General features: G+C 47.4%; 1 protein-coding gene across 1 annotated transcript in view; it reads left to right on the top strand.

The window, feature by feature from the left end:
- Nucleotides 1–22,915, top strand: part of GPATCH1 (G-patch domain containing 1) — a 37,147-nt gene that overhangs the window by 1,173 nt on the left and 13,059 nt on the right. The window contains exons 2-12 of the mRNA XM_088451095.1: nt 2,110–2,244; nt 2,705–2,790; nt 3,782–3,942; nt 5,173–5,270; nt 5,425–5,489; nt 6,492–6,734; nt 6,931–7,078; nt 12,739–12,818; nt 14,323–14,533; nt 22,265–22,555; nt 22,728–22,906. Of these exons, the coding sequence (XP_088307221.1) occupies nt 2,110–2,244; nt 2,705–2,790; nt 3,782–3,942; nt 5,173–5,270; nt 5,425–5,489; nt 6,492–6,734; nt 6,931–7,078; nt 12,739–12,818; nt 14,323–14,533; nt 22,265–22,555; nt 22,728–22,906 (1,697 nt within the window). The remainder of the gene's footprint in view (nt 1–2,109; nt 2,245–2,704; nt 2,791–3,781; nt 3,943–5,172; nt 5,271–5,424; nt 5,490–6,491; nt 6,735–6,930; nt 7,079–12,738; nt 12,819–14,322; nt 14,534–22,264; nt 22,556–22,727; nt 22,907–22,915) is intronic.

The raw sequence follows: 22,915 nt of genomic DNA on the forward strand, positions 1-22,915 counted from the left end.
TCCGTCCTTGAAGATATGGTAATGTACAGGAGGCATCAAGCCTCCTGCTGCATTACTTATCCGAGTTGCGTTGTACCATGCAGCATCGGATAATCTGCGGAAACATCGGCTGGCTAAATGACCCCTGGGGTTATGCAAGCCGGCCACCGCAGATGTGAGAAAAAGGCCAGGAAATCTCCGTCAGCCGATGGAGATCCTGGGCTCTTCCCTCCCCCCAATGACAGCGTCACGCCTCATTCCGGGAAACGGAGGCTGTTTCCGCCCCTCCCACTGCCAAATGGAAGCAGACTGTCAATCACTGACAGTCTGCTGCCGATCTGCGTGCGTTCATCCAGGACCCGTAGTGTGCACTGGTGAATAATTGTCAATATTCCCTATCGCATGGACATGCATGTAAACTAGGGCAGGGCTTGACAAATGTTTCTAAAATCTAGGAGCCAGGATGAAAGTGAAGGAGCCAGACCCCCACCCCCCCCCTTCCCCCGGGGCAGCATTACTGAGCACCTACGCCACGGGCTTTTAAATATTAGGGTCAAACCCACTGAGAAGCAAGCTATTGCCTAAGACAGTGGTTCCCAAACTGTGTGCCTTGGGACACTTGCAGGGGTACCTCAGGTTGGTGGTCCAGCACCAATTCAAATTCTTTATGGTCAATGTAATGTAAATATGTGCACAAACCTGTCCACCACCACATAACTGAAACTAAGGATGACAGGGGCGCACAAATGACCTCACTTTACTACTTCTCTACATATTTTTCTGAATTTCCCAATACCAAACTTTTGGCTTAGGGCTGCCGTGAAAACCATGCTGATGAACTAGGACGCGGTGATTCAAAAAAGATTGGGAACCACTGCCCTAGGAGTATACCAAGAACTCAGAAAATGTTTAGGTTGCTAATTACTTACAGTGAGCCGCCTCATTCATCACCTCTCATTGTGCTGCGTCGGGTAAGGGGCTCATCTTGTATCAGAAAAAATGCACCCCCTTCAGCACCTTACATCATTTCATATTCACATGTGTCCCGCATGAAGTATGTATGCATGAATGGATGTGTTTTATGAGGTGTAAGACTGGTTTGTATGTAGTGATTTATTGGGCTACATCTTATGTATGTATGTATGCATATAAAACATAATAATATGTGAAGGCATCCTAAAATATTCATGTAATTTTTTTCATACCGTGATAGATCTTGGAGAAGTTTATCTTCTCTTTATATGTACAATGGTTATGATTGTAAGCTAATGTTCTCTGTTATTAACTATTGCAGGCAGATATTGTTACCATGTGTGTCCCTCTATAAGGGTAGAGACAAGAAGCAGGTTGTTTTTATTTTTTTTATAAATAGCTTCCGTGTATTTGTAGTATTATCTGAAGTGTCTTCAGTTCTCATAAATACCTGAAATGTTTTCCTATAATCTACATCTGTAAACATTAATAGGAAAGTCTATATGGAAGCCAACTTGTATTTCATGTTTCGTTGTCACTTTAATCAATGGAGGGGAATGAAAATGATTTTGCCGGCGGCTCTGCCTAATGGGCGCCCGACTGAGCAATTCAGTTGTTGCTCTATTAGGACGCGATAGCCATCGGCGCCAGCATTTCTCCTCGCGCCCTCCTGAGGTGGCGAGCAGAAATGTGCCAAAAGTCTGTTGTTTGAGCGCCCTAACCAGGACTTTAGATGGGTTTACGCGGCTAAACCCTGCCTATTCGGGCGTGACATGCGGGATAAAGCATTGGTGCACAAAAACAATTAAATATCGCCCCCCCGATCTCCTGTCACTTTAGACAGGAGATCGGGCATGATAAAACAATTGGATCGCCCCCTTTGTTGTTGAAGGGTAGCGGTTTGCTATATTTTGTCAATATTGAGAATGTTGACATGGTCGACATTTAGCATGTAGAAACCGATGAAATGTCGGCAAGCAGTTTTTAGTCTAATGCTACCCTCACTCTAATGTCGGCATTCTCACTATGTAAAAAAAAACAAAAACATTTTAACCGTGTTGACATAACATTTGACATAGTGGGGGTGAATCAATTGTGAATGGACATTATGGCTATTGCTATACATGTGTAACAAAGCAATATGTATTATCCTGTTAGGTGAACGCCCCAAGAAGCCGATTCCTCTCCAGGATCAGACGGTGCGCGATGAGAAAGGACGCTATAAGCGTTTCCATGGAGCCTTCATGGGGGGGTTTTCTGCTGGATACTTCAACACTGTGGGCTCTAAGGAAGGTAAATCCTCTTAGCTAATCAAATTCATCGGTCGTTTGTATTCCCTAACATTTATATACTGATCCACCAATCAAAATTAAGAGACATTATTTCAAAATGTTACTGTCTCAGACTTTAAAAGCCTCATTATTGTGTGTTGTTTTATTGTGTCATCCTTTACACACTTAATAAGTCACTGACATCAAGTGCAAATTATTTTACCTTGTTACATTGTTTCATAGCTGCCTTTCATCATATTGTTTTATAATTGTTGTTTTTAAATGTCTATTAAGGAAAAAACAACAAACTAAACTATTTCAAGAATTTGCCTACCTGCTTTACGTAATACATGAAATATCTGTTTTAATTTATTTATAATGCCTGATAATAAAAAATAGTAATATATGTTGTAAGCTGAGTGAGTAAGCGAGTGATGGAAACACACATGATTATTCATTGTGAGTGATTTGCTGGTTTGTAGGCTGGACGCCATCCACCTTCGTGTCCTCGCGTCAGGGAAAATCAGAAAGACAGACTAGTAGGCCGGAGGATTTTATGGATGATGAGGTAAAAGCTAATATTAAATTGTTAGTGATTACAGTAATCTATTATCTACTTCTAATATGCTGCAATGTGCTTTATTGCTTTAACCAGGGTTGCTCAGACCTACTGGGGGCTCGGACAAATATTGCAGTGAATATTATGCAGGAGGCATGCATTCCTCCTTCTCCAAGGGTGGCCAGGGCCCCGCCAAGCCCCCTAGACAAGCCCGGGCTAGGGTAATCAGTACCTGCCCCTTCCCCCTATTGCTGCCCCCTTAACCAGTGGTGGGAAAAAAAAACCTAGGTGGGCATCCGCAGCATACTCTGCTACGTATTGCAAGAACTACCTCCCTTGATATACTAGTCGGGTGTGAAACAACTTGTAAAATATAAAATTTTGTATCCCCTTTTGTTAGCTGCTTCCTGATGGAGCACTGTTTCCCAGGTAGTCAGATTCTCGTTATGACATGGCTTTTTGATTCTCTTTTTAGCGGTTCTGACTCTAAACAGTGTACATGTTGCATAAACACAAAAGGGCTGACGCAGAGTTGGACACAGATCAGTTTATACAGCGCATTTTGCGTGTTTTTGCCCTGTGTATACTCCAGAACCAAGCGCACGCAACTACGGGAGATGCAGAGCTGTACGCAAACCGAATACATCTAAATGTGCGGCTGTGTGACTGGGTTGTAACTCTTGCGTTCGCACGTAGGTGTTCCACAGTATTGCTGCCTATGTAGAGTGGGCGGATGTGGCATTTTCCAGGTTTTTAATATTTGTCCCTGGAAACTTTCCTATTTTTTATTTTGGCCAATTGCACATTTACAGATTAGCACCTATGAAGCTAATGGGGTGTATTTGCAATGTGTTCCTTTCAGGATGCAGCTTCCCTGCAAATATAACTCCCTAAGTATTTATAAGTATGAACTATATGGCAAAAAAATATGCGTACTCATTTTACTGCTGCAAAGAAACAATCATGGTGACCATTATAATGAAAGCACTTTATGTTGCAGGATCTTGGGGAATTTGGCATAGCACCCAAGGAGATCATGACTACAGATGACTTTGCTTCAAAAACCAAAGACAAAGTTCGGGAAAAGGCCAGAGAGCTGGCGGCAGTCACCGCACCCATTCCCGGAGCCACCATCCTGGAGGACTTAATCGCTCCCGCAAAGTAATGAAGCCTTTGTGTACAATACGGTCATTGGGATGAGTTGCGCTCCTTGTATATCGTCTTGCTCAAAACGGCAGATGTTACAGGAAGAGATGCTGTTAGCCTATCTTATGTGTAATAAGTGCAGATAGCTGCTGCTCTGTATATTATGCAGGTTGTGTATTTTTAATGGACATAAATTACAGATACTTTCTTTGGTGGAAATTGCATCCAACTCTGCGTGAGCCCCTTTAACTTCTATTGTTTTTCTGTTGTCTGCATGATGGGAAGTATAAACTATAAAGCTAATTACAAGCAGCGACCTTGTGTTGAAGAGCGTGACTTCCCCCATTATATATTCCGTTCTGCCATGTAGCCTGCTTACTTACAATGCAAGCCAAATGCTGAAATGTGCACAGGAGGAGTCGCGGGGGGCACAGGTGACATTAAGGATGGGGTCGGTGAGGTGGGCGTCCCCTCTAAGTATGACAAATGATACAGGAGCAGAGGATTACAATGTTACATAGAATGAAGGAAACCTGTCCCCTTATGTTCAGGGAGGGTGATTCAGAGATGTACGCAATGGCGAGTTTTATGCAGATCGAGTGATTTAATTGTTTACCAGCAAACTCCTGAATGGATGCATTGTGCTCTGTATGGTGTAGCCCATGACATGTCAAATGAGCACCTGAAAATACAAGTGTATGGGGCTTTTGTAAAAGGGTGCGAGCTGCAGCCGCTGGCAGAACGCTTGAGTCTTCCCGTATTTTTAAAGCAGCAATCATTTTAAAAGCAAAACCAGCCAGTTTTGCCTTTTAAAAAGATTGCCGCTTTAACATTACGGGAAGACTCGCAGGAGTTTCCGCTGCAGCTCGCACCCTATTACATGAGCTCCTTTGTATTCTGGGCTATATCCTTATGCCGGACTTTATACAATTGCGTCTGTCTACCTGCTGGACAGAAGAGAGGTGGAAACTCGCGTATAGATCACTAATCTCTATAGAGAGACAACTGGTGGATTGCACACGGCTACTTGTCCAAGTTGTAACTTGTACATGACACCCCTGTGACTTTCCCCTGTTCCTGGTCTTGTCTCTGTCTTGGGAAGAACAGCCGAGTCTCTCCACAGAGATCAGTGACCTGCGGGAGCTCTAGGCGTCGGAACCAGAACGGAGTATGTATGGAAGTCTTTTTCTCGTTGACGCCCTATAATGTGTTTAGCGCTAAATGTTCCTCTCTGGTTCTCCATAGGATCACTATAGGAGTGCAGTTGTTGCGGCAGATGGGCTGGAAGGAGGGGCAAGGAGTGGGTCCTAGGACAAAGAGGGTTGCACGGAAACAGAAATCTGGTAGGTGGAAATGTGTGATAGAATAAAGGCGCGTACCCACTAGACGATATGCTCCATGAGCGATATTGGATAGTGTTTACCCTGCAGTGCATGGCTCAATGTCGTTATCGGCGTTGGTGTAATGCTTCTCTCTGTGTTCTTTCTCCTTGTCTAGGGGATGGTGGCGGTATGAAGGTGTACGGCTGTGCGCAGCTCCCTGCTGGCTCGGAGGAATCGGAGGTAGGTGTAACAAGATTCTAGGACATTTGTTGGAAGAGTGGATGAACCATGGCTGCTGTGTGTTCCCATGTGTGCTTTGTACAGATACTTTTGTACAGTTACTTTTTAACTGTATTTGCGTAGGATAAGTGTCCCGTGGAAGTATAGACAGAATTCCGAGCTATTTAGAGATGAGGGAATGTTGGAGATCCGTCTGATTTTCGACTGGTCTCTCGCCCTAAGGATAAGGCTGGTGCAAGTCCGCGCCAACAGTGGTGACTAGGGAGGCAAATTCCCCGGTCGTCTTTTCAACCCCGGGATTCACGATTGAAAAATACTCAATCCCAGGATACCCGAGGTTGAGTTGTTCAATGGGAGGGGTGGGTCGGCGTGGGGCTGTGCAGCGTGACCTCTGATGTCACGTCACGCTGCGCACAGCCGGGGGCCCTGGCAGCGTCTGAGCAAGTGCAGCAGGTGCCCAGCGCTGCCTGGCATTAAGAAAAAACAACTAAACAGCGCAAAAAAACCTGTGCTCACTAATCCCGAAATCCCAGGATTCAAAACCCGACAATTTTAGGGATAAATCCCAGGTTCCCGCCGATCCCGGGATTGGCCTCCTTAGTGATGACAGATGGATAGGTGCGGCCATCTGGGAATACAGGTGAATATCTGCATGTATTTCCAGGCATGGATTGAGGCCGAATTGTGTCCAACTGTGGATCAGGCCCTGTCTGTCTAGTTTGCTATTTTAAAATCCTCTTCTCATACCCACTAATATTGTCATACAAGTGGGTGAAGACTTATGACCTCAGTTTGCCTCATTCTGCCCTCTCAGTGTCCTTTTATTGATCAGGGGCTGGACCACCCACCCACTGAAAAATTCAGCTATCAAGGGGTTGTTGGGAATCAGGACAAGCCTCGTCATTCTGCTACTCATAAAGTAAAGGCTTAAATATAATTATATAGAAAAAAAAACAACAACCAAAACATTAACGTCAACATTCTGCATGTCTTTTATCCTAGGATGAGGAAGACGAGTATCTGCCTGAGAACGTAACATTTGCACCCAAAGATGTGATTCCCGTAGACTTTACCGTAAAGGACAATGTCCACGGTCTTGGTTACCGGGGACTGGATCCTCATCGGGCATTGTTTGGCAATGTGGAATCCCACATTTCTCTGTTCGGTGATGCCTCCGACAAGACGAGCAATCTCCTGGGTGAAGTACGGCACAGCAAAGGAAGGAAGGTCGGGATCTCTGGCCAAGTAAGTGTTCTTAGGGTCATAAAGGATCTTTACAATACTGCTAGTCCGCTTCGCCGATAACCTGTGACTGTGTAGCAGTACTCCTGTCCTCTCGCGTGTACTATGGGTTCATTGTAGGGATTATACGATGCCCCCTCCTGTACTTGGATTCCGCCTCTTCCGATGAAAACTAAAGTGAGTTTGGTTTTCCCTGCAGGCTTTTGGTGTGGGAGCCATGGAGGACGAGGATGATGATATATACGGAACTGACTCGTTGTCTAAATACGATACAGTCCTTCGAGAGGAGGAGGGTGGAGACGGGCTGTTTGGATGGACAGCACCAAAAGAATATAAAAACAAGAAAGGTGATTACTAGGGAAGTATTGTAGGTGAAGAACAGGCTGCTTATACTTATCAGGATAACAACTCCCGCCTCTGACGCTGCAGGAGAGTCGGTGAGAAGAACAATGATTTGTTTTAACTTGTCCCCCAACAAACTTCTGTGATCTTAATACTCCTTCCTTATCACAATTGTGGCATGGACATAGAGCTGCCCTACAGTCTCCTATATTTGGGGTTATAATTGTTTTTATACAAAAAGAAAAAAAAAAGAGCTATAAAAGTTTGGCAGATGAATATGTACATGTTGCCTACGGTGGAGGCGGCTATTTTGTGTGCTGAAGCCAATATTCGTGAAACTGCAGCCTGTCCATTCATCAGGAATTCGGGCACCAGGCACGTGGTTCCCATATAGTGACACTGGCTTAAGGTGCCCATACATGGTGCTATATACCCTTTGCGCTGCGACTTGTAATCCGAGAGCCGACTTATCGGGCGGTCCCCACACATGGAGCGATCGGGTGGCCGACCGCTCGATATGCCGGCACCCCCCTCCCCCACCCGCATAGCGCTGCATGTGATTGTAAATCGCATCCCCAGATCAAGTGAACCTGGAAGTGCAATGTACGACCCCACGGGAGCGCACACTGGCCGATCATGCTCACACTCTGTACAATGCAGCAGCGATATTGTCCCAATCCGTCGGATCAGCTGCTATATCGCACCGTGTATGGGGGCCTTTAGTATAATGCAGTGGTTCTCAAACTCGGTCCTCAGGACCCCACACAGTTCACTTTTTGCAGGTCACACACCAGGTGCACAGGTGTATTCATTACTCACTGACACATTTTAAAAGATCTACAGGTGCAGCAAACTATTTCACTAGTAATTATGTGAGGAGACCTGCAAAACATGCACTGTTTGGGGTCCTGAGGACCGAGTTTGAGAACCTGTGGTATAATATAATGATTTAGAACAGGGGTCAGAGAACTTTTTTACCGTTTACCCCAAAATATATTTAGATACGCCGACGTTACCCTCTTGATTTGAAAGGAAATCGTATAGTAGTGCCCCTGTAGTAGTACCCCCATATAATGCCCCTGTGGTAGTACCCCCCCTATAATGCCCCTGTGGTAGTGCCCCATAGTTATGCCCCTGTAGTAGTACCCCCATATAATGCCCCTGTAGTAGTGCCCCCATAGTTATGCCCATGTAGTAATGCCCCCATATAATGCCCCTGTAGTGCCGCTTGTACAAAAAAACCCCACTTACCTTAATCCCCGCTACTGCATCCTCCGCCGTCCTGTCCGCCCGGCTGCTCCTCGGAACTATGGGAGAGATATCATGACGTCTCTCCCATAGTGCGCATGGAGAGAGCCGGAAGCTGGAGTTCAGAAGAGAACTCCAGCCTCCGGCTAACACGGCACTGCAGGGAAGGAGCCAGGCGCCCGCTGGTAATAACATCTCAGCGGGCATCTGGCGTAGAGCCTCCCTGCGGCACAGCCGGGCATGCATATGAATCATTATAGAATGATTCATATGCATGCCCGGCTGTCCGTCCATTACCCCCAGGAATTTCATTTTTACCCCATGTGGGGTAATTTTACCCCTGTTCCCTGACCACTGCTTTAGAAGTTCATCATAATTTCTGGTATAACATGAAAGGAGTTTAACACATTATTTCAGCAATGTAATAATAATATGGAGAGGGAAGATGGTGCCCACTACGGTGAATTGCAGCCAGTTATACACATTTTTAACCAATGGAGCATATCTCAGATCCCCTACTGCCAGCATTAGTAGATGGAACCGCAGCTGACATTGAAGCCACTGCTGGATACTGGTTACACTGGCTCTGTCTGTGCTGACAGGCAGGGGGAGGTCTGAGGTAGATCTAGCCTACAGCTTCCTGGGCTGCTTTGCTCTCAGAGGCAAGTGCACAGGCACATGCTTCCCCGTATCCGGTACATGGTATTCACATGTACAACTCTATGTGGCTAGTGGGCATGAGTAGAGGATCCTGGCTGCATTGGAACCTGAGACTCTCATCGACACCTGGGTTCTAAGCACTCTGTAAATAACATTTAGCAGCTTCTGTTCTTTATGCATACTGTGCTTGCAAAGGGCTGAATAGTAAAGTATGCTCAATATGTACTATGTCCACAAACGCCCTTGGAAATATTTGTATGTGATTGCAAATTTAGCATATTTTACCAGAAAAAAAATCTCAAAATTAAACTACAGACTACAGGGCTTGGGTGGCCGGAGGTGGTTGGGTATGACATACCGACAGCTGAATAGCCGCTGGTTCAAATCCCGACAGCAGCATCCCAATACATGAAGATCCCAACAGGGGTGATAAATATGCCATCCCTACCCCTTCTTCACTATGAATGGTACTAAGAATATTGGGACTGATTCAGCAAGGATCGCTATTGCAGCTATGATTACACACGCAGACCCACTGAGAAAATATAAATGAGATGCCAATGTTGGCAATCGCTATGCCGTCGCAGCCCAACATATAGACGCCCACTTCACCTAACTGAAATCGGTAATACCTTGCAAGTCTGTGAAACCATCGGTAACATGGAGTACCATCGCAGCCTCACGCACAATTACAACAGGTCTGACCTTACTCAGTGATTGCTAACCTCATCACACGCACCGAGAGCTCAGGCTACGTATGCCTTGGCAGTGGCTAATTTATGCACGCCCCTGTGACGGTGTTCAAACGCACTGACTCGCCTGCGTTCCTCCTACCACTCCCCCGTCACCACCCACAAACGCTCACTTCCTGCAAACCACTCTGCGATGGGTCTGCGTGGTCTCTGCGATTCAGTTACATAATGTCGCTGCGAAAAGAGTTTTCCTATCGAGTTTTACACATGCTCTTATATATACACTAATGCCCAATAATGGATTTACATGTTTAAATAAGTGAGGCAGTTTAATGTGGACCCGAGGCCTAGACGTAGGGAAGGCAGTCCTAATACACAGTGCAGAGAATGCGGCCTCTCCATTCCGTAGTAACTAGTGACATCACTGATGCATCAAAAGCTTTGTAAATTTAGCAAAACGGCGGCCTCGTAATATTTTCACCCACCTCCCCCCCCAACTGGCCGAGTTCTACAGTATATATGGGCACTGTTCTGGAAGTTGGCAGTAAGACACCTAAAGGGAGATTCAATTAGGGACGGTGGTCACGATGTGCGTTCCACCAGCATCGCTGACTATGCCTCACATCCTATAGATGTGCGCAGGAAAATTGGCGATGTTGTGCTACGGTAATGTGCGCATCCGCCTATAGCGACCCAACATGGCGCTGAGTTAAATCCCTACCTTACGAGTCTAATAGTGATTACCAGTCTGGGTGCCGCATAAATGGCTTCCACCCTCCTATAAGTGGTTCCAGCATTTAGTTGTGCTGGTGGGTTTACAAGGAACCTTTTCAGGGTTAACTTTCACGGTTCTCCCAGCAGCCGTAATGTGCAGCGGGGGAGTATTTTGGGAAGGATTTATATTGAATGAGGGTGGAGAGTGCAGCCATTGTCTCCCTATGTTACAGCAGGACACTAATCACTCACCAGGCCCATTCTCTCCCTCTCTTCACACACACTCAGATTGGTGTCTGCTGTGTGCCAAATGCTTTTGTCAACAGAGGTGTGCCCATTGTCCTGCTTATTTGCGTAGCTGTGGGTAGCCAGTGTTTGCAGTGTTACCTGTGTTTGCATCTGCTCTCTATCTATGAGAATAACCTGTGTCTGTGTAATTCTCCCCCCTGCGACGCCATGCCGGGTAATTACACGTGCTGACATATTGTCAGTTGTAGCTAAAATTTAGAGCAGTTTTTAAAGCTGAAACCTTTGTCCCCAGTGTCCGTAGTTCATAAGAAAACGGTCTGGATGGTGGTCATCCGAGGGGGAGACGAGAACTTTCATGTGGGATTGCTACTTCCTAAACTGATCTATTAAACAGATCTCTCCTATGGTTGTAGTACTGCTAAGTGTAGTGCCAATCTAAAATATAAGTTGTCGCTGCACAAGGTTGTCCCCCAATCCGCTACAATGAAAAAAAAATAAAATATATTTTTAAGTAAGCCACATGCAGGACCTGAAGCAGCCTTGTTTTACTGAGGGAAGATCATGCCACGTAAAGTATTTTTGACCCTATGGACAAAGCTTTGGACCTGGAGAATGTAATGTGTTACCCATAGAGAGCTCATAAACAAGCTATACAAGTTAGTACTTATTCTTTGCATAGTTCAAAGGCTGTACTGCGGGTTGAAGTGTAGGCTCCCAAATGTTGTTGTCAATGGTACACATTATGGGGGACCACAAGGCTCTTTCCTAGGTCACTGGTTGTGTGGGCACTGTACTGAGGTAGACGGAGGTTGTGGCAGTGAGACCTCTACTTCTCTAGTAGTTAGAGAGACTGATTACATGTCCGCCATCCTCCCTAGCACCATACAAAAATCTATGGCATCTATTTCACATTACAAGCAAGCTCAATGTATACAGTTAAACTCTCTTATCAAAAGCTAGTTGTATGAGTTACTGTGATTATCACATAATGTTATTTATCTTTCAGTCAGGGCAATCCAGATTATCTATCTGTAATTAATGGTACCAATTCTATAACCCACGAGAAAATTATTCTCCATGTTTCATGATGATCATGCAAATACTCAGGGCTGAATTTTAAGTGTAGTATAGTCTTCATTCTAGCACCCTGCACCTGTCACAACCCGTGCAGTTCCTCTTTCCTGCCTGGGGTGTCACACTCTATGCTCTGGTGCTTCTAGCTCACACTGGTCTGTATAACAGCACTTTGTTGCATCAGGTGAGTGTGTTAGAAGCACCAGAGCAGACAGCGATACCCCAGGCAGGAAAGAGGAACTGCACAGGTGGTGACAGGTGCAGGGTGCTAGAATGAACACTATAATATATAAAATAGTAAAGTAGATATCTAATGTATTATGCATTGCTTCTACGGGGCACATTTCTTGTGTATTAAAGGCAGGATGGTGGAATATGATCTTTATTTTTAAGGAAATCTAGGGGCTGATTTGAAATTGGGAGCAAACCAAAAAATAGCAAGTAACTTTGCACCAAAACCGTGCTGCAGTGCAGATGTAACGTGCAGAGAGATTTGGGAGGGGAAGTTTCCAAACTCAAACATGCAAAGCTAATTGGTTCTTGAAAGAAAGAGAGCTTTAACATCTGACATACTTTTAAGTTTAATTCAACTTACAAATAAAATTAAATAATATATTCTAAGATATAACCCTGTGACTCTAGTAACACGAGCTGGATGAGATAATGTAAATGTATAGACTGGTACACACACTTGAAGCTGTAATTGGAATAGTTTGCAGTGATCAAATACAGGAATACAAAGTTCCATACTGTTGAGTATGACGCTTGCGTTCATTAACTACTTTGAAAACTACGCTGCAGGGAGGCGAGAGAAGAGTCGTCTCACACTTGTCGCTTTTTGCTGTACATGTTTACGAGGCCTTGGGGTCAATCAACTAATAAATCTCCGTTTTCTAAGTCCGCCACCAAAATGTTTTGTAGCATGACCATTCCCGAGTCAGCTACAATAGTCCAACACTTTTTGTATACTTTAATGTAATAATGATATCACTTCACTGTTTGTTGGTGACCACGATATTGTCTTTCAGTGTCTTCAAAAGAACTTCAGTACATTGGTAAGATGCTGGACGGCTTTTCTATGGCAGCGCAATCGCCTCCATTAAAAAAGGTATACATGAATATGTGCCTTACACACTAGTATTTTGGACCAGGGCTGCCTAGCGATATTCTATATTGGGTAGTTTTGGGTTTGTTTGTTATCCCCCCCTCTCTTTCTAATTAGAACTCTACACTTTCCGTTATGAAACCTGTAAATGATTAAAAAAAAAAAGTTGAATAATGTTTGTAAGATACCATTTTCCGATTTTTTTTTTTTTTTTTTCTGCTGCTGCGTTAAAAACCTTGTACTGCACATGCATTACACGGTGTGTACACACAGAGGCGCTGTTGCAATTGAGATGCATGGTATGAGAAATGTGTTGGGAACGTGCCGGGCGGTGACTGGGCGGTGGCTATTCAGAAGCACAGAGGTGGTCCGTCTTATGGCCGTGTTATGGGAGTGTCGCGGGCGCATTGCATAACTGGTTACACACTCAGACGCTTAATCGCTCACATTGGAAGCCGCACTCTGATTCTGTTTCAATGGTGCAATCGATAGCGGTGTCTAAAGACACACCAGGCGGTATTTCAGCGTCTGTAGCTGTTCAAAGAGGGCGTCTCAGTCCATGTATGTTTGTACACCAGGGGAAAGGCTAATACCAGTATTGGCATAAAGTCACAGATACAGTTACGGCAAAAGTCGGTAAAGCGGGCGCAGCAGCAGCGTCGGGCCCAAACGTGCTGCGGCATGTCATGTAATTTACGTTACTACACCAAGCATCCAGACTGCAATACATAAAGCTGGAAGCTCCCAGTCTCCTTTTTTTCTCTTTCCTCAAATAAATATAAGGATGACGCTCTCGTGTCTTGTTTTCTACACCCCCCAAACCTAAAGCAACGTGGAGCAATTTTGCCAGTTTCTAAGAAAGAATGGAAGGGACCTCTGTGTCCGCCTACGTATGAATTATCCTATACTCCCAATGCGTCGTACACATTACCTTGTCAAGAAAACATTCACAGCTTCTTAGCATTGAGAAGCCAGTCATACCCCTTTCACACTGCCATCCAATCACCCGGGTTACTGCGCAATGTGAAGCGACCCGGCATTTCAACTCTGGTAGCGAGCAGGGTTGAACACGAGTTCAACCCAATTCACGATACGGTGTGAACGGGTAACTCGGGTCAAGGCGACCCGGGTCCTGTTCACTGTATAAGGGAGAGCCGGCGCTTGGAGATGAGATCATGTCCAAGCGCCGGCTCAGCAGCGATGACGGTGACGTCATGGACCCGGCATTAGTGCTGGTTCGGACCGCCAGTCTGAAAGGGGTCTTAGGCGGCTCACACCCGGGATCAACGCGATGTGAAAGGGGGTGATAATCAGCTCATTTTCTACTCTGGCACTCCCTCCTGTGTCAGGTACCCCCCCCCCTGCTGCCACGTTCCTAAATCGCATTATGGTAAATATTACAATGCAGTAGGGGGCTTCCTACCCGTTGAAATGTTGTTGTTTTTTTTGCTCTTGTGCATTTTTATTTATGTAAATTGCGCTAACGAAGTCTCTTTGATGCCCACAGATTTATCCACCCCCTGAGCTCCCAAGGGATTATCGCCCGGTGCACTACTTCAGGCCCGTACTGGCTCCCAGCAGTCAGAGTTCTGCCACCTTGCAGGCCATGCTGGACCTCTCACAGAAACCCCCGGCTGTACCTAAAGAGCAGACGCCAAGCAGGCACCACCTTAGTTCTTCCCAGAGAAGGGACCTGTTGGGAGAAGCAGCGCTGCAAGGTGGGTGACCTGGTGCCCACGTGTGTCGCCCATTGTCTGTTATTCGTGTGACACAGACAATGACTTGCTCAATACTTACTGAGCTGGCAGGTTAATCAATGGGTAATATTAGGGGGTGTACCTGCAAGGGACCACCTGGCCCTCTCAAAAACGCAAGTATCTACATATAGGGATTTTATTTAAGTCACTTATGTAACATTAATATATATGGAAAGCTGTGTTATTACTCGCCTGAAATAACCTGTATATCTCTACTTCCCTAAACATGTCCATCATGCTCTCTCTCACTCCTCTACAAGCAGAGGGCCTGATTCAGACCCGCTCGCGGGCGCTATGCGCTTGCAAGCGGGTCGATGGTGGCCCAGTGCGCATGCGCATGACGGAGCCGGCTCCGTTGTGCGCATGCGCGAGACCCGGATAGCGACGGGCAAACCGTTACTCGGGTCTCGCTACAAAGGTGGTCACCCACAGCTATGCGAGCGGCCAGGAGGCCATTCTAAAAAAATAAAAATAAATGAATACCGGCCCTGATTCAGAGCGAGCGCTCTGTCAGAGCGTCCGACCGCATTAGGGGGCTGATTCTGAGTCGCACGCAACGCTATTGTTCACGTAATTGAGCGATTATTTGCAACTGCGCATGCACGAAAATTTCAAATAACCTGCGTTACACAGAGAGTAACCACATAGGTGCTGTGATCCATTCAGTTGGTAACGGATCTGTGGAGGACAAGTGAGGGGCGTTTACTGGGCATTGACTGGGAGGTGATTAGTAGTGCAGGTAAACCTAGGCCGTTCAGTGGGCGTGTTTTGGGAGGATCACGGGCGTGTCAGTGCAGGCGGCTGCATTCCTAGACGCACAGCCGCAAGCATAGGACGGCCGTACTCGGCAGAGAAGCTGCACTTCCCTTAGGGCTGGTGCAAGTTTTGATGGTGTGACAGATGCTGGCGTACAAGGTATTACAGCGTGCAAGGGCGCTAAAAGTGGACGCCTCAGACCTTGCACGTTCTGATGCAGGTTCCGGACTGTAGATAGACAATGTCTAGATGGACACTAGATGTTAGACAGACAATAGGTCGACGGGGGCAAAATGTCGACACACAAGTTCGCCATGTAAAAAGGTTGACGGGGGTCAAAAAGTCGACACAAAAATGCTTGACACATGATTTGATTTATTTCTCCTTCATCCACTAGGGGACACTGGAGCTTAATGACAGTGGGGTATAGACGGTGGGTTGAGTTGAGCCTGGCACTTTAAAAATCTACAAGTGTGACTGGCTCCTCCCCCTCTATGCCCCATCAACCCCAGTTTTTAGAATGTGCCCGAGTTGAGCCGGTGCACAGGGGCTGTCTCCAGCCCTTATATTAATTTTTATATAAATGTAAAAGAATACCACACGGCTACTGCAGCCTGTGTCCGGTCACCCTATGGAGGGGAGGCTGCTTTAGGCAGTTAGGAGTCATCAGACTCAGCGGGGCCCGCCTCAGCTACCACTGGCTTGTGTCCGGGTCCCCGCTCTCCCCTCACTGCCCAGCACTCTGGCCGCAGCAGCCCGGTGAGTAGCACACCTCTCCTGACTAGCAGGAGAGGTGAAAATAACGGCTGGGTCTGGTAACAGCGCGCGGCTGTCAGTGTGATAGAACACCGGCGCTGGCTGTTAGGTAGGCTCGGAGCAGCATTCCTACCTCTGCGTGCCGGTGCTTGTGTAAAAGGCACCGGCACGGTTATCACTGGCGGCGGAGAACGTCCCCACTGTATAAGTGTATGCCGCGCGCATACAAAGCGGCGGCCATTAGGAGGAGGAGCTTATGGGTCCCTCCTCCTCTTCCTCCTTCACTGAGAGACTGAAGGCACTGAGCGGAGGGGGAGAGGAGAAAACTGAGAGCAGTGGACAGCTTCTACAGGGGTCTGTAAATACAGAGGGTGTTTTTAACTGCTTTCTGGTCCTATTGACTGCTCCTCCCTTATATGCCTGTCTGCCCCTGTTACTGAGTTGCATTATTCTTGAAATTCTGCTCCTCCTATACTGCTCTGCCTGCAATTTGAGTAGCATTATTATTGAAATTCTGCTCCTCCCTTATTGCTCTGTCTGCTCCCATACTTGAGTAGCATTATTATTGTAATTCTGCTTCTCCCTATACCTCTTCTGCATTCCTGAATTGTATGTGGTGCTTGTCTGTGAGTACATGATGACATCCAGGGCAGAAAAAACTGCATCACAAAAGCTGTTTGCCTGCACTAAGTGCAGGAAGAAATTTACCCATGCTCGCTCCGAAGGGTCTTCCCTGTGCGAGACGTGTGAAGCAGACAGTGCTAACACGCAGTCTGTCACTCCCTCCTTCATAAATAGTTTGGCCGGGGTCATGGCGGACCTTTCTTCTGAATTAGCCGCTTCCCGTAGGGAACGGGAGTCTGCCGGAGATCTACCTGGCACATCTCACCCTTCTTTTCTAGCAGAACCAGCGTGGGCTCAGAATTTAGTCCGCTCGGTGAATAGCCTTGCTCAAGCGATGGGTTCTGCGTCTAAAGCTCCTGAAGCTACGGTAAGTCGCTCATCTAAAAAGAGGGCTCTTCCGGCGGTTCTCCAGTCGGATGAGGATTCGGCAGCGGATCACTCGTCTCAGGAGGAAGGGGAGATGCTGGACGAATCAGACGTAGAGACTTACTCACAAGAACCTGAGGCATTGCAAGGTATTGACGCACTCATTCTAGCGGTAAGGGAAGTTCTTAAGATTTCTGGCCAGGAAGCTCCAGAATCGTTAGAAGACTCCTTATTTGCCAGGTCACAGAAGATGGCCGTCACATTCCCTGTTTCTCTCCAGTTGGACGAACAGATGACGGCAGCCTAGCAGAATCCGGACCGTAAATTCCAGATTCCTAAGCGCTTTTTCTCTCTTTACCCATTTCCTGCGGAAAATAGGAAGAGGTGGGAGACCCCGCCACCTGTGGATTCTTCGGTTTCTCGGTTGTCAAAGAAGACCACGTTACCTGTTCCAGGAGCTACTACATTGAAGGAAACCTCAGAGCGGAGATTAGAAACCACTTTGAAATCCATTTATACGGCCGCAGGTGCACTTCTCTGGCCGGCCTTGGTAGGATCTTGGGTCAACAAGGCTGTGGAAAAGTGGGCGGAACAATTGACTGAGGGTCTTAGATCCAGCACTCCGCGGGCAGATCTGATTACCTTGGCAGAACATATTCAGGAGTCTGCTGTATACTTAGGAGATGCCTCCAGAGATATCGGCCAGGTAGGCGCTAGGATTTCTGCTTCGGCGGTCTCTGCTCGCCGGGCACTTTGGCTTCGTGCCTGGCAAGCGGATGCGGAGTCAAAAAGAGCAGTGGAAGCTCTTCCTTTCACAGGCGATATTTTATTTGGTCCAGAGCTGGACAAATGGATCTCGCTGGCCACTGGAGGTAAGAGTACTTTTCTACCTTCATCAGCACCTCCTCCGCGTCGCTCGTTTAGGGGACCTTCCTTTCGTTCCTTTCGAGCATCGGCAAGATTTCAGGGACGATCGCGAGGTTCGTCTTCAGCGGGGCGAGGAGGCCGTGCTAGAGGACGTCAAGCAAATATTGGCCGCCGTCCAGATCCCAAGCCAGCAGACAAGCCTGTGGCATGACGGGCTCCCATCCCATCTCGGAAATCCGAAGGTGGGGGCTCGCCTCCAGCGTTTCTCGGAGGTTTGGAGACGGACTTCTCCAGACACTTGGGTTCGAAATCTGGTATCTCAAGGGTACAAGATCGAGTTCGCTTTCACTCCTCCTGGGCGTTATTTTACAACAAGTTTGCCCGTCGATCCCTTGAAGCAACTAATTTTGCGTCAAGCGATCGAGAAACTTTTGCTGGCCGAGGTCCTTGTGGCGGTTCCCACTGCACAAAGACAACAAGGGTTTTACTCAAACCTTTTTGTGGTTCCGAAACCAGATGGGTCAGTCAGACCCATTCTGAATCTGAAATCCTTGAACCAGTATCTTTCATTTCACAGGTTCAAGATGGAATCTCTCCATTCTGTCATTGCGGGACTAGAGGCAGAAGAGTTTCTGGTGTCGATAGATATCAAGGACGCCTATCTGCATGTCCCAATTTGGGTTCCTCACCAGGCTTTCCTCAGATTTGCCATCAGGGAAGCTCATTTCCAGTTTCAGGCCCTGCCATTCGGTCTCTCGTCAGCTCCCAGGGTATTCACCAAAGTGATGGCCGTCATGGTGTCTCACTTGCGCTCTCGGGGGGTGACGATAGTTCCGTACCTAGACGATTTACTCATCAAGGCTCCGATGGCAGAAGTCCTTTTACACCAAGTGTCCCTTACACATCAGATTCTCATTCAACATGGATGGATTGTGAACTTCCAGAAGTCTCAGTTGATGCCGTCCCAGAGACTTCAGTTCCTAGGAATGATTCTAGACACTGCTATGCTTCGTATATTCTTGCCAAGGGACAAGGCCCTAGCCATACAGGAGCTGGTTCGTCTAGTGCTCAGACCCAGGAAGGTATCTGTGCATCTTTGAATCCGTCTCCTGGGGAAAATGGTGGCTTCCTTCGAGGCCATCCAATTCGGCAGATTTCACTCCAGAATATTTCAACTGGATCTTCTGTCTCAGTGGTCCGGGTCCCACCTACAGATGCATCGGCTGGTGCGTCTGTCTCCCCAGACCCGCATATCCTTGCTCTGGTGGCTTCGGACGGAGCATCTGTTAGCGGGTCGGCGCTTCGGAATTTGGAATTGGACCTTGGTCACCACGGACGCCAGCCTCCGCGGATGGGGAGCGGTGGTTCTGGACAATCACTTCCAGGGGCTTTGGTCGCAGCAGGAGTCCCTCTTACCAATCAATGTTCTCGAACTGCGGGCAGTCTACAGAGCTTTGATACAGGCTGCTCCTCTGTTACGAGGACTTCCAGTTCGGATACAATCCGACAACGCCACGGCAGTGGCATACATAAATCGCCAAGGGGGAACCCGCAGTCGGATGGCAATGAGAGAAGCCAGTCGCATCCTTCTGTGGGCAGAAAGACACGTAGAGGTCATTTCCGCAGTGTTTATTCCGGGGGTCGACAACTGGGAAGCGGACTACCTCAGTCGTCAGGATCTTCATCCCGGGGAGTGGTCCCTTCATCCCGAGGTCTTTCATCAACTGGTTTGCACATGGGGGAAGCCACAGATAGACCTGATGGCATCTCGGATAAATCATCAACTACCCCTTTACTGCTCCAGGACCATGGATCCGGCAGCGGTGGGAGCGGATGCTTTACTGATCCCTTGGCCGTACAGCCTTGTGTACCTGTTCCCACCTTTTCCGCTCCTCCCTCGGATTCTCAAGCGGATCAAACGAGAGTCGTCCACCGTCATCCTAGTGGCTCCGGATTGGCCTCGTCGGGTTTGGTACTCCGATCTTTTATTCCTTCTGGCAGACGAACCTTGGCCTCTTCCGCTACGATCGGACCTTCTACAACAGGGTCCATGTGTGTACCCGGATTTACGGCGGCTTCGTTTAACGGCGTGGCTATTGAGACCGCCATCCTAAGAAGCCATGGAGTTCCTAGGTCGGTCATTCCTACCATGCTTAGGGCTAGAAAACCGGTAACAGCGCATTATCATCGCATTTGGAGGGCTTATATCTCCTGGTGTGAAGGTCGTGGATCCTCCACTTCCTCTTTTCATTTACCACGTCTTCTTCTTTTTCTTCAAAAAGGCCTCGATGCGGGGTTACGCTTGGGATCGCTTAAAGTGCAGATTTCTGCTCTTTCTATTTTTTTCCAGCGTCGCCTAGCTCTGATTCCGGAGGTTCAGACCTTTTTTCAAGGGGTACTTAGAATTCAGACCCCCTTTGTGCCACCCACGGCTCCTTGGGACCTGAATCTTGTTTTATCTTTTCTTCAGTCATCCACCTTTGAGCCTTTGCAGGAGGTGGAATTGAAGTATTTGACTTGGAAGATGATCCTTTTATTGGCCCTGGCTTCGGCCAGACGTGTGTCTGAACTTGGAGCCTTGTCCTGCCGTTCCCCTTACTTGATTTTTCACGAAGATCGGGCGGAACTTCGTACCCGGCCTTCCTTTTTGCCCAAGGTGGTCTCGGGTTTTCATCTGAATCAGCCGATTGTAGTGCCAGCGTTGTCGGACTCTTCTGGGGATTCTCACTCCTTGGATGTGGTTTGGGCACTTCGCATTTATGTGTCCCGTACTGAGGGGCTACGTAAATCAGAGGCTCTGTTCGTCCTTTATGATGCTAATCGGTGTGGCTGGCCTGCGTCTAAACAAACTTTGGCCAGGTGGATTCGTCTGACTATTCGTCAGGCATATGTTGCTTCTGCTCGACCACCGCCGGTATCCATTTCTGCGCATTCTACGCGCTCTGTGGGTACTTCTTGGGCGGCACGTAGAGGTGTCTCGGCTTCACAGCTTTGTAGGGCAGCGACGTGGTCTTCGGTTCATACTTTTGTACGTTTCTACAGATTTGACACTTTTGCGGCTTCTGCTTCAAATTTTGGTCGTAGTGTCTTGCAGGGCGTTCAGCACTCTCCCCCCCCAGGAGGGTAGCTTTGGGACGTCCCCACTGTCATGAAGCTCCAGTGTCCCCTAGTGGATGAAGGAGAAAACAGGATTTTGGTACTTACCGTTAAATCCATTTCTCCGATTCCACAGGGGACACTGGACGCCCACCCAGTGCTTCTTGCCTGTTCTCAGTTGCTTGTTCTGCTTCAGTTCTGTTGCAGTTTTGTCTGTTTTTATTGTGTGACTGTTTATCACTGCAGCCTGCTGTGTTCTTGCAGTGTGTCAGTATGTTGGATGTTTCTTTTCCTGTTCTCCTTCTCTGTTCTTCAGTCTGTTCTCCGTCTCCTCTCGGGCTCAGTTCTTTAAAACTGGGGTTGATGGGGCATAGAGGGGGAGGAGCCAGTCACACTTGTAGATTTTTAAAGTGCCAGGCTCAACTCAACCCACCGTCTATACCCCACTGTCATGAAGCTCCAGTGTCCCCTGTGGAATCGGAGAAATGGATTTAACGGTAAGTACCAAAATCCTGTTTTTGGTTTTTTTTAGGGTTAGGTTTGGGGTTGGGCACTTACCGGAGGGCTAGGCACTAGAAGGGACGTTAGGGTTAGGCACCAGGAGGGGAGGGTTAGGGTTGGACACCAATGGGATTGGGGTGGTGGTGGTGGTTAGGGTGAAGATTAGGGCTAGAAAACAAAACAAAAAAAATCATGTGTCGACCATTTTTGTGTTGTCCCTTTTTTTGCGTTTTTGACCCTGTCGACCACTTGTACCTGTCGACCTTCTTACATGTCGACCGTTTGTGCCTGTTGACCTATTGTCCATCTAATATCTGGTGTCTACCTAGACACTGTCTATCTAATTACTGTCTGTCTCTTATATCACACCCTTCTGATGCATAGATATACACAAGGGAAGGCGTTTGTAGGCCATTTGTATTACAGTCGCAGTTGGGCCACCGCCAATAAACGCTGCTGTGTGCCCCAGGTGTGACATGCATGTTTGCCGGGAGAGAAGAGAACCAGGAACGGGAGGGTTAGTATAACGGGAGGGGGCCGGTACAGGAGGAGCGGCTGAGCTGACCCACAAGGTACCAGGTCTATTTATTTACTATATGTGCTTTTTAGTTGCATTGATCAGGGATTTGGCCAAACCTCCCATATTCATATGTGTTCTTGAGAGCAGAATCACAAGGACATTTTACTAGTTCTAAATATGAGTTTTCTTTATAATTATTTAATTAGGACCTACGTCTGTGCTGGAACTCCTCTCTGATAAAGACCGAGAACGGATCAAAGATGTGAAGCAAACTCTGGAAGAACAGAGGGGTAAAGCGCAGAAACTCGCGCAGGAAGCTCTGAAGAATCGTTTCCAGGCGACATCAGCCGAAGAGACTCAGACCAGGCTACAGAACGATCTGCTGGACAGGCAGCTGCTTCCGTTGGACGCTGAAGAGTTCCGTCCTTTCGAGAAAAATCCTGAAAAACAAAAAAGATATGAAACTTATATCCGGAACCTCCACAAAGGACAGAAAGGTAATATTGGGGGAAAGTGACTGCATTTATGTCTTTTTAAATAACTCAGATGGGTCACATCATCGAGACAATGCGATGTGTCTTTACGCTGCGGGACAATTACGTGCTGAAATTTGTACAATGCATGAAGGCATCAGATACTCCCCCCCACTGACTTCCGCTCATTTTGCAGATTCTCTGGAGAACTGCGTAGACCCCAAAATGACGGAATGGGAATGCTCCCGCGAGCGCGAGGAGTTCATGCGATCCGCCATGTTGTACAAACCCTCCAACTCGTCTCTCTCCACCCGCTTCACGCGAGGCAAACACGAAGATGATTCAGACAAAGTCGAAGTTCCGAGGGATCAAGAGGTACGCGCT

The sequence above is a fragment of the Taudactylus pleione genome, unplaced genomic scaffold, assembly GCF_031769625.1.
Source record: "Taudactylus pleione unplaced genomic scaffold, aTauple2 ptg000537l, whole genome shotgun sequence".
Lineage (NCBI taxonomy): Eukaryota > Metazoa > Chordata > Amphibia > Anura > Myobatrachidae > Taudactylus > Taudactylus pleione.